This window comes from Euprymna scolopes, chromosome 6, assembly GCF_053919585.1.
Source record: "Euprymna scolopes isolate OS-2025 chromosome 6, ASM5391958v1, whole genome shotgun sequence".
Lineage (NCBI taxonomy): Eukaryota > Metazoa > Mollusca > Cephalopoda > Sepiida > Sepiolidae > Euprymna > Euprymna scolopes.
Genome location: NC_136487.1, coordinates 173,635,352 through 173,647,214, shown reverse-complemented (window position 1 = coordinate 173,647,214; position 11,863 = coordinate 173,635,352). Strand labels below are relative to the sequence as shown.

The following is an 11,863-nucleotide window of genomic DNA, read 5'->3' as shown; positions in this document are numbered from 1 at the left end:
CAAAAGAGGTATGAAGCATTCAATATGTTTCTGTGTCAATTTTCCCAAGTTTAAACCAGATTTTATTTTATATTGTTCTTCTAAATTTCTTTTGTCCAAATTGCAATTTTGTAAATTCACCAGCTGTGACAATCAGTCATGTTGTGTAGTCGGGGGAGTATGTCGAGGTATGTATATATCGGGACACATAAACAACAATTGGATGAGACATTTATATTGCACTGTTATACAGCGCGAGACGTTTGTATAATGGCGTTAACAGAGCCGACGGTGACGATAACAATTCGTATTTGTTCATTATTATTATTAGCAGGAGACATATGGATGTGAGAAAATAAATGTGGGATACAGTTCTTTTAGCACATAGAAGAGGGGACACATTATTGGAAGGGGATTATACAAAATTCGCTTGCAAGATGATACACAAAACACATTTACCTTTTCCTTTCAGTTGAATGACACCAGACGAAGACAGCAATTTACAAATATGGATGATTCTTTATTCATACCAGCTGGTTGATTGATGGTGGTCAGGGATTAAAGCCTTCGTAATTACATTGGCCTATCTCTCCCCTCTCGCCTCCTAGAGGGCGCTAGCTCCCAGTGTGGTCGACTCGAGCTGTTTCTGACTCTGGCTCTCACTGTGACTCTAACTTAAAACCCTGTCTCAATATATTGGAAATCACCTTTCTTAATGACGTCAGAGGCGTGCCAAAACAACGTGACTCCCTCACGTTTCAAATTACACGTGCTCTTTGCACATGTATCTACACGCCATTCCTAAAATTAAATTTTATCATTTACCTATTTGTTAATTATTATTTCTAAACTCGTATTGCCCATTCTTTTAACTGACCTATTTAATATCCAGTTATTTCTAAAGAACGACGAATCAACTGTATTCCTAAGTTAAATATCTATCTCTGACGTAAATAATATTTAGTTATTTGCAAGAACAATAAGATTCGTTCTGCATTCCTAGGATTTCAATATGTATTGTTTGTTTTTTAAACTTTTCTTACTGGGTTCAATTCTAATCTTTTCCAAATATCCTTTTAAACTTATCTAGTTTTTCCTTTTACTTACTGGGGGATGTCCCTTTTTCAATAACAAGTAGAGTGTATTCCAATTCCGGTTGTAGCTGTTCATTTGAACCTGAAACCATACAAATTGATCGGTCATCTCATAAGATGTTTAGCAATAACATACTGAATTTTCAAGAGTCTACGACAATTTTAAATGGGTGTATAAAATTTCTGGAAATTTCTTTAAAGAACCTCGTATGGACATCGCATACTATGGGACACTTAAGCACATTATATAAATGTTGTTTTAAATGAACGTTGTTTAAAGCTGCAAATGGTAATTTTTAACACAAGTTTTGTATTAAATATAAATATTTACTTAGCAATATATAGCAATAACATACTGAATTTTAAAGAGTCTACAAACAAGTCTGGAAACTTATTGAAGATACGTCGTATAGTATTGTTTCACATTTATGATTAAACATTAAAAATGCTTTTATTTATGTGTTTATGATTTTTGCATTTTGGTTAGAAAAAGAGGAAAATAGTTTAGATTATACTGAATCATTTGCATTAGCATTGTGGCTTGCATTTTTACAGATAAGTTTTATGGAATCTCTCATCTACGCTACGGTGTAACTAATGCGATCCTGCTACTTTCTAGTTAGCCGGGGGAGGGGGATAAAGTAATATGCGTTGATTAAAACGTTTCTTTTGAAACAGTCACAGGGATGTCACATGAGATAGGAGTCGGAGGTTGGTTTATAATGTGCGACATATAAGGTTAGAAACTTATTTAAGACACTTTCGAAGGGAGAAACAAGGCATATTACGACATTAACGTAAGGGGTTATTATTTAAGAGTTGAGAATCTAGATATGTGTTAGCATTACATTTAAATTTTTTATGTCAGTACAGTCAAGCCAGAAGGAGACCAGAAAGGAATTCTCTAGCAGTTTCAAGTAAGACACTATTAAAATAGAAGGTTTATCGGTATCTAAAGAACTTATTTATAGACACTTTCGAAGGGAGAAACAAAGCATATTACGACATTAACGTAAGGGGTTATTATTTAAGAGTTGAGAATCTAGATATGTGTTAACATTACATTTAAATTTTTTATGTTAGTACAGTCAAGCCAGAAGGAGACCAGAAAGGAATTCTCTCGCAGTTTCAAGTAAGACACTATTAAAATAGAAGATTTATCGGTATTTAGAGACCTCTACACTGAAGGCTTACAATTCTACTGCTTGTCTAATTAGTCGGGAGGCACAAATACTACGGGTTGGTCAGAGAACATTCTTTTAAAACAGTTACAGGGATGCAACATGGCTGCTATGGGATAAGGGTTGGATGTTGGTCGATAGTGTATGACCTATTAGGTAAGAAACTTCCTTATGGTTACTTTTAAAGAGAGAAAGACCAGTGGTAGATGCACCAACCCGTTTGGTTGAATGGCTGCTTTGTGGAGATGTGCAAATTGTTTAAAATTAAATAATCGAAATCTTATAAAATATCCGTTTTATTATTTAGAAATCAACATTATTTATTTTCTTTCTGCACATGGAACGATTTCGGATTCGCCTCGTGTTTATTGTGAGTCGTTGTGTTCATTTTATTTTTTGTCGGCGTTTGGATATTCTGAAAGCTTTGTTTCTGTTTTTCGCGAATATAATGCAGAAACTTTAACTCAGTCTTTAACATAAAAGAGCAATCCGTTTGCGTAATCTGAAACGCGTTGTTCCACTGCGAGGCTGGAATTTTCAGCGTGTCTGTTGATCTAAAATGCAAACAAAAATCCAAAATGAGCTCCTGAATGTTCTGGAAGATTGTCAGTTCACTGTAAAAAGAGGGTCCCTCGCGAGAAATTCTCTGCCAAAAGATCTTGAGATAATGCCCATAAAGCGTGTAATCAGCCGTCGTTTGCTTCCGATGAAGCGAAAAGTCATCGACGGAGAACGTGTAATTGTTTTGGCGGGAGTTGACATTCATGCGAAACGAAACAATATCTTTCATCGTCCAACAAAGATATCGTCGCAGCAACACCAACGATTCGTCGAAGTAGTCAGAGATGAGCATCAAATTAAAGTCGTTATCAAGTGTTTTGATAAATTCACGAATCTTATCTACATCATGGAAATACTTTGATTCGAGCCCCAAGTCAAACGACATTCGGTTGTCGAAGAAATCGTAGCCGGGAAGAAAGGTGAAATTTTTACGGTTTAAGAAAAATGTTTGGTATGGTTTTTCCACCTGTAGTTGTTTATTTTGAATGAGACCGTAATAACGAGAAGCCGATACGAACTGCTTGAACGGCTGTCGAAGAATGCTGAAGTAGAACGTGTCGTTTGGAAAAAGCATACGCATTGCAGAGCGGTTATAAATGGCGTGATTGCAGAGAATGTCAAATTGGTAACTACTCGGAACTGGTACAATCTGTGAAGAATTAAATTCGTTGGAAACATGATTAAAATAATTTGCATTTTTAGGCAATGCAAAAGTTAATTTATTCTGCAGACCAAAACGGTAGACAATATTCAAAATGGTGCTGCTTCCGGTTTTGTGAACTTTTAAAAATACCAGATGTTTTACACTTTCGCGGCAGTGGACGACCGGTTTATCAGGTTCCGTTTTTAATCGGACGGATTTTGCTGAATTCTGTAAAGAATACTGCTGGTGATTCTCACTACTGTTCATTCGAAAAATAGTGCGTATATGGCCGGAATTGAAACTGCATAGCGTGAAAGTGTTCGATATTTTGTCATGATGAATATCGCATCGGAGCAGTAAATAAGTAAAACCGAGAAACGTCACCAAAATGATGGGGATGAAAATTGCGACCTTTGACTGCGTCCTAAAAAAGAAAACAAAAAAAAACATTAAGATGTTAATGTAACTTGCATTGGCTAGTGTGAAAGAAATTTATAAAATACAATACAATGCAAAAATGTAACGGATAAACACAAAATGAAACGAATGGTAGAAGAAACATTGCGGATTCACATTCATCAACATATTGTATACATGTATTTTTCTAACATATTTTACCCTTGCATTGGTTTCTGATTTGCCTCAGTATTATAAGATGGAAGTTCAGTATCGTATGATATTTCGGGAAAATTTCCTTCCTTAGTATAGACTGCAAAAAATATTTTGAAATTATATGCATACATTAAGACGATTTGTCTAGCGTGTAGATAAAGGCAATTAACAGAAGGTAACATAATGCATGCGTGTTAGAAATCAACACAAACTAAAGCAAATTAAGACTTTTAACGTTGAAATGAGTTTTATAGATTCACGTTTATCAATACTATGTGTATTTTTGTTATGTTTTGAATTGCGTTCTTATTTGCCTCAGTATGATTCGATGGAAATATCTGTGCTGTATACTATTGAAGGAAATTGTTATGTTGGATAATATTTCGGAAAAATTTTTATCGCAAGATGTGCATTTGACTTGAGTTCAGACATGCGTACTGCTTAAAACATTCACAAAATCGCACACACACAGGCACACACACAATTGATTAAGTGTAAGTATATAATTATAATTAACTATACACACACTCTAATATTCTGTTATACTGGGGAATTGTCATTGGCTATTTTCTGTGCCATATTATATGATAATGAAATCTATGTAAAGTATTTAATTTATTAAGCTTCACTTACTTAAATCAATGTGTTGGCAAACGATTATCTCATGGTTTGAACTGGTTTGACGTCTGCAATCTTGCCACAGCTTCCGGTATTTTTCACACGACTTAGCGACGTGAAATCCAAATCGATTCTTCAGACGGTTCAACTAAAATCATTTCAGGCACCGTAATTATAAATTTCTACAAAGCCCGCTTCGCTGAACAGGTGTGAAGGCAAGGTCACGTGGCTTTTTGTAGTCACTGCACATGATGCTATAGGTGGAAATTTTGTCTTAACTTTATTTATTCATCATTAACAAGGCATATTGTCACTTGCACGCATGAAGCTTCTAATGGGACCATGTCATCACGATCCCTTTGATTAGAATATATAAGCGTGATGCCAGTTTGCATTATATTGATATGTTAACATGTTTGTACACCCGAAGAAGTTAGAAACAAAGAGGTATCCCAAAATCGAGCAGTTCGAAGAAAGAAACTATTATTGTAGTAGACTTTCCGGTAACTTGATGGGAAACGGCACATATTGTGAGAGACACCATGAGGCTTCTTAGGCGATGCTTTGGTGACAACATTATCGCTATGGCAATCTCAAATGCCGACCACATTCCCCAGACTTTTTCTTGTGGAAATATCTTAAAGAAAAAAATCTATATTACCAAACCCCAAACCCTGGAAGACTTAAAGGAAAACATCAGGAACGAAATAAAGGAGTTAAATCGCAATCCAGAGAGTCTGTCATGAATAATGTTTTGGAAAGAGCACAATTATGCGAAGCTGAAATGGACAACGTTTGAGACATTATTTTTCATAAATAAAGATTGTTTGAGTATTGCAATTTTTTAAAATATCCCAATGTCTTAATCTGATTGTGTTAAAATTCCAGAAAAACATCATCAAAAATAAAGAATCTATTTAAGTTTAAAACCCTTCAGCGACTTTTTGGACACGCTCAGGCGAGGGGCCACGTGTGCTACGAGTTTGTCAGTACATACCAACGGAATATTGTTATAAAATAAACCCAATGATGCAACAGTGTGGCGATGGGACAGGTTTAGGAAGTTGATTGATAGTGCAGACCCTATCAGATTGGGGATACGTTTCGCGAGATTGAATCCGAACATGTCGCGTTGTGTAATTCTGTTTCGATTTAAAAAGACTTTGTTTTCATAAATTTCACGATTTCATTGGAATTTCTTTCTGCTGACAAGTGATTATATAATTGCGTCGCCATCTTTCGGCTTCTTATCGTAATCTGCCGAAAGATACCGACGAAATGATACCGGAGATGGGGTCGTATTCTGGATAAGAAAAACATGCATATGAAAAAAAGAACGCCCGGAATTTGGAAGCAAAATGTACAAAAAAAAAATGTTTTTTTAACTTTTTGTTTGATACATGTAGACATGTTGGATCGAAGGTAATAATGAACATAGAGTTGTATCAGAAGATGCGCTGGAACATCCAAGCCATCTCTCTGGACTCGTTCGTGTATATGCTTATCATTCATCCAATATCTTGTTTGAACTGCATAATATCGGACAACTGATCCTTCAACTAAAATTGTGTGTATGGAAGTCGTATTTTTCATTTTTTTATTCGGTTTCGTATTAAATGATTTAAGGTCTTTGGATTGACAAGAGATCCGGCAATTATTGACGACTCGGTGCTGCATGATACGTCCTATATAAATCGCTTCCCGGATTGAAAATTAATATATTGATACATAAATCTGAATTAGTATTCATTTCATATTAATTTAAAGTTGCAGTGTGTCTCCACACAAAAACATATTAAACTATGACTCGTTTTTTTGTCTGGGGCTTAAAACGTTTTGATTCTAGTGTTTTTAAAAATCAATTTTCTTATTTTCTTTTTGCTTTCAGCCCTTATTTCAGATATTTTCTTAAAAATTCTAATCCTTTTTTTAAGTGCAATTGTTTTTACATCTCTTGCACTTGGTTAACCATATATGTTCAGCAGGAAGATTTAAAATTCTGCTTTATGGGTCCGGTTGTTTATGATCACTAGGATGATAAAGATCTTCATAAGTTTCCAGTTTCACCTTATTATTTCGTTATCTTCTTTATCTGCTCTGTTTAAGGCAGTATTATAAAGAACATTTAAACTAGGGTTGCTACCTTCTCGCTCAAGTGTCCTATATGTCTATTTTTTAAATTTTCTAATTAGTTTGTTCAAGCTAGAAAAGGGACATTATACCGTATGCAAAACATTCACCCTAACTCAGGCATTCAATCCGAAAGATCTTTTTAAGATTCTGGTTGCCCCTTTAAGTGCAATTCTCCCTTGCACTTGGTCTACCGGGTATATTTGTCAGGTAGTTTTTGAAACGTTTTCTTATGAGTCTAGTTGCTCATATCATAACTGGAATGATGGAGATCTTCCTAAGATTCCCGTTTCTTTTCATGTTGTACATAAGAAATTGGTATTTAGTTATTTTTCCCTTTCAACTCCTTTTAACCCAGCATCATAAAGGACACTACCTTCTACTAAGGTTGCTTCTTTCTCCTTCATGTCACATATTACCACATCAGGTTTTATGGCTCCGTTTTCTAGGTACGTTGCTATAGAAATTTGATAGTCATGGTGGACAGTGTATGACTTATTTCTGGCTCTTCTTTCTAATATATGTTGCCAGGATTTGCTTCTGCTTTTGATATTAACTTTTACAGATCGTCCAGTGGAAATATTCACACACGCCATTGTTGTCGCGCCGTATAGTCGCCATCACCCAGCAGAACCTAACAGTTGGATGCCAGGTGGCTCACATAATCTACTTCTATCTGGCATCATCTACACTTGCTGTCATTGCTTCAACCACTCATTTGTGAGTGCATCTGTATATACTTACACGCTTTTAAAGCTTTCTGGCTATGCGTGAGTTCGTGTACGTAAGCGACCATGTTGCAGTGTTTTGAAACCAGAACGTCTTCCCTGAGTCTATATTTCCTATGTTGACTAATTGTGGTCAAACTCCTTGACTCCATTAAGTGAGAGACACTTCAGCCAGTAACCTTCTTTCCCAAATGGCTAATGAGACTGACCGTCAATTGACTTGCATAAGTGTTAAGCAAATCGCATTTTCCAATTTCAGTGAAGCTGAGGTTTGAGTACTTTACAGTGAAAGGAAATGAAGTTACTACGATATCATTGCTATAAAGTGTGCTGAAAGCGAATGCTGCAACCGTTATACTATCAGAACATGTTATACCACAGTTAAACACTAATTAACTAAATCTGAGTAAATGGTTGGTTGTTTTTGTTTAACGGCATATCAACCCTTTTCAGGTTATTTAATGCCGAATCCAGTGATTTTGAAGAACATTTTTTTTTAATAGAATATATATTTTTTATCAAGTCGGTTTCTATTTAACCAATAGTTGGGACCCTAACAGGTACTACCACTCCGGGTCAGAGTGGACCTAGGAGCAATGCCAATTAAAGAGTTGCTCCACACTCGCCAAAGCCCGCAAGCTGGGGCCTCACCATCGGATATAGTTTAATGTCATATCCAGGACCCTGAGTAAATGACTGTCCGCTGATATAGCGGTTCATTCGAAGTAAAACATTCATTAACTAAATCTAAGTAAATGAGTGTTCGTTTTCTCCAAAGTATTTTTTGATATTTGAATAACACAATACATATTCTGAATCACAGCACAATCACGTTGACACACCGGTTCGAGCCAGATCTTCGAAGTTAAGCAGCGATGAGCTTGGCTAGTACCAGATGGGTGACAATTTAGGCAGGCTAGGCGATGTATGTACCATGCCAAGTCGTAGAAATTTCTAGGTTGGTATCTAAGGGTGCGTTTAACTCACGAGAGGAGATATACTTCCAAATCAACGGGGAACTACCGTCTTTACTTGTCTTCCCAAGATTACCTTGGCTCTACAATTGGGAGAGCCGTCGTCGCTGATGTTGTTAAAACAGCAGGACCGCTGCATGCATGCATATATACTGAACTGTTGACGACAAACTAATATTTATAGTTACTTCAATTAATGATCCGGATAATACGGAAACAAATAAACGTATTAATTTAAATATGCATTAAGAATGTCACAACATATATTAATTATCTATTAAAATAATAGTAGAATAAAATATGGTTGTGACTCAACGAATTACAGGGACGTTTAATATATATATATATATATATATATATATATATATATATATATATATATAATTTAAGGGGGTTAGAACAGTAGTCTAAATAGCAGAGTGTATTTTAATTTGGCTTTGTTGTGTTCCTTCTTATGAAACATATTTTTAATTTTTAATTTGAATTTGAATTATGAATTATCAATCACCTTAATATATATATATATATATATATATATATATATATATGAATATATACACATTAAATGGATAAGTATTTAATAATTTCGAAAATTATATGTAATCTTTATCTCTCGGGTGGCACCGTGTATGTAAGATGTTCCGAATGACATGGAAACATTTAAATGGTGATAGAATGTGGGATTATACAAAATAGTTCCAGGCACGGAAAGAATCTGGACAATCAAATAAAACAAAGAATTGCAGTTTTGAAACTGTCACAAAGTACAACGATTGATAATGACTAAATTAGGATAAAAACAATTTGACACAAGTATTAATATGGAGCCACAGGCTGTAATACAAGTTTTTATTTTATTGGTTTATCCGACCTAAAAAATTAAATTTAATCATTGTGGTATCGATTGGTAATTAAATTATTAATTGAACATATCGATAATGTGATATGCTAATTTGCCTGTCTGGTTATTCCATGTTGTAAATAGCTGAAATAATTTAATACATGAAAGGTTGCTAAGAGATTTTATGCCAGAAGAATTTTCATTTGTCAATGTAAGTATATCAAAATTTCTTTTTAATTCTGAAAATTCGCGAAGTATTTCTTTTTTTTTTTTTTTGACAACAGAAATAAAATCAATTCTGCTGCATTTAAATTTATAGTTTAATTGTTTCTAGAATAAGATTTTTCAGAGGTAACGTAAGTCACATAGAAACGTAAAATACACATATATATATACAGGCACGTGAAAAAAGACTACGTAAGTATAATAATTTAGAGGCTGAGATTTTAAATTAACACCCTTTTTTGATGCGTCGGTTGGTCCCAAGTAAGGTCTCTAATTCTACAATCCTTAATAGAAATCGAGCAACAAAGTTTTATTGTGGAAGAACTATATTCTGAGCACAATGTCTTCGTGTAATCGATATTCAATAACCTATTTAAGATATATTAATCTATATTAATCGATCCCGAGTAACATCAAGTTTATCTGCTATTATAATATCGCTAATATTATATAAAAGTCACTTTGTATACGTACGTGATTGTATGAGTTTCTTTTTCATAGGTTCCGAAACAGCTCAGCCTATATTTTGCAAATTCTACACAAAGGTAATTTATATTTCTGGCACTGTTCTTATATATATTTTGTACGCAAATTCATCCGATAAGTATCGAAAAAAACCCAGATCTTAAAAATAGTCTTTCTGCTCTTATAGATAAAAATAATTTTAACAGGGGAACATTTTACTTTACACTGGTATAAACTAGACCGGTGTAACATAAAATATTCACCTGTAAATTTTTTTAATTTTTTATCTATAAGAGAGGAAAGACTAATTTTAAGATCATCAACGCAAATATCAGCTGACGTGATATAGTAAACAAACACAGACAGAATTTGATGAACGACATTATCATTATCATTTTTTAATTTTTTTTTTTTTTGCGAATTAGTCCACCAAGCAAATAATTCCTTGCAATATATAATAATCAATCGAGGATTGATTCTATAATAATACATACGCAATCTGCATGAATTAAAATATCGTGTTTAAGCGTATTGTATGACCGGGCAACGCCGGGAGTCTAGCTAGTAAATAAATATAAATGTGTTTTTATTTTAACAGTAATCTTCTAAACTCTGTTTAAAATGTTTAAGTAAATATTTTAGAATTTATTTAACATGTTATCTAAGTTACATACTGTCCGTACAAACTACAAGCACTTATATTAATCATTTTGGGTTTGTATTACTGTACACAAAGATTCGAAAACGTTGTCCAAAAACCAATATATAACAAATAAATGTTATCAAAGGCAAGATAAGTCACTTTTCTACCAAACTGGATAATTATTTAGTATTTTTATTGATTGTAACATGTTTATTCGGCTCGAAAAACATACAGTGTTTACCGATGTATTGAAAAATTTAAAATGGCGCCCGAATCTCTCTTTGACACGGTAAGTTTGGGAAATGGAGTTATAAATAAAAAACTAGGCAAAATACGGTTAAAAACTCGCTCAATATATGTTACCGTGACATAGGCTAACATATATTCGGTGGGGTTTTAACAGTATTTTGCATATTTTTTATTTTTAACTGCTTTTCCCAAACTTACCCTGTCAAAGAGAGATTCGGCGCCATTTTAAATTGTCCAATGCATCGGTAAACACTGTATATTTTTCGAGCTGAATAAACATGCTACAATCAATAAAAACACTAAAAATATATCCAGTTAGGTAGAAAAGTAACTTATTTTGCCTTTGATAACATTTATTTGTTATATATTTGTTTTTGACAATCTTTCGAATCTATGTGTACAGTAATACAAACCCTGTTTTTCTAAATATTTTGTTTATCTGCATATGATACATAGCAATCATCACCGTATCGTATGAATCTAAAAATTCTATTGTTGGCATGAGTTTCTCCGATATTTTTCTAGGAAGAATTATTTCAAGAAAAGCGTCAGGAATTACAGGAGGGAACACCTGAAGGTTGCCAACATCCTAAGTAAAAGTGATTTTTGTGGAACAAACTGGATTTGAACTTAGGACATCCGTGTCGTTAACCACTTGACCACTGTCACCTCCCATTCATTCCGGTTATATAGATGCATATAGACTTATGATGTTTTTAGTTATGAAAGAAGTATGGCTAAAGCGTTATGTCACAGTTCATGAACTTTCAAATTAAAATAAAAGTGAAATAAATCTTCGCATTTATATTGACCAAAGATATATATTTGTCTAGTAATCTTTTTAACTTAATAAAGCAGTGCTATTAGAAGGAAAATGAATTTTGTCGTAATATACGAATGTTATAGTTTAAGAATATCTT

The 11,863-nt window shown here is 33.9% G+C and overlaps 1 protein-coding gene across 1 annotated transcript in view; it reads right to left on the bottom strand.

The window, feature by feature from the left end:
- Positions 1-2,534: 2,534 nt before the first annotated feature.
- The window catches only part of LOC145278351 (galactose-3-O-sulfotransferase 2-like), a 10,715-nt gene continuing 1,386 nt past the window's right edge, over positions 2,535-11,863 (bottom strand). Inside the window, exon 2 of the mRNA XM_080130643.1 lies at positions 2,535-3,882. Within this exon, the coding sequence (XP_079986769.1) occupies positions 2,571-3,882 (1,312 nt within the window). The 3' untranslated portion in view covers positions 2,535-2,570. The remainder of the gene's footprint in view (positions 3,883-11,863) is intronic.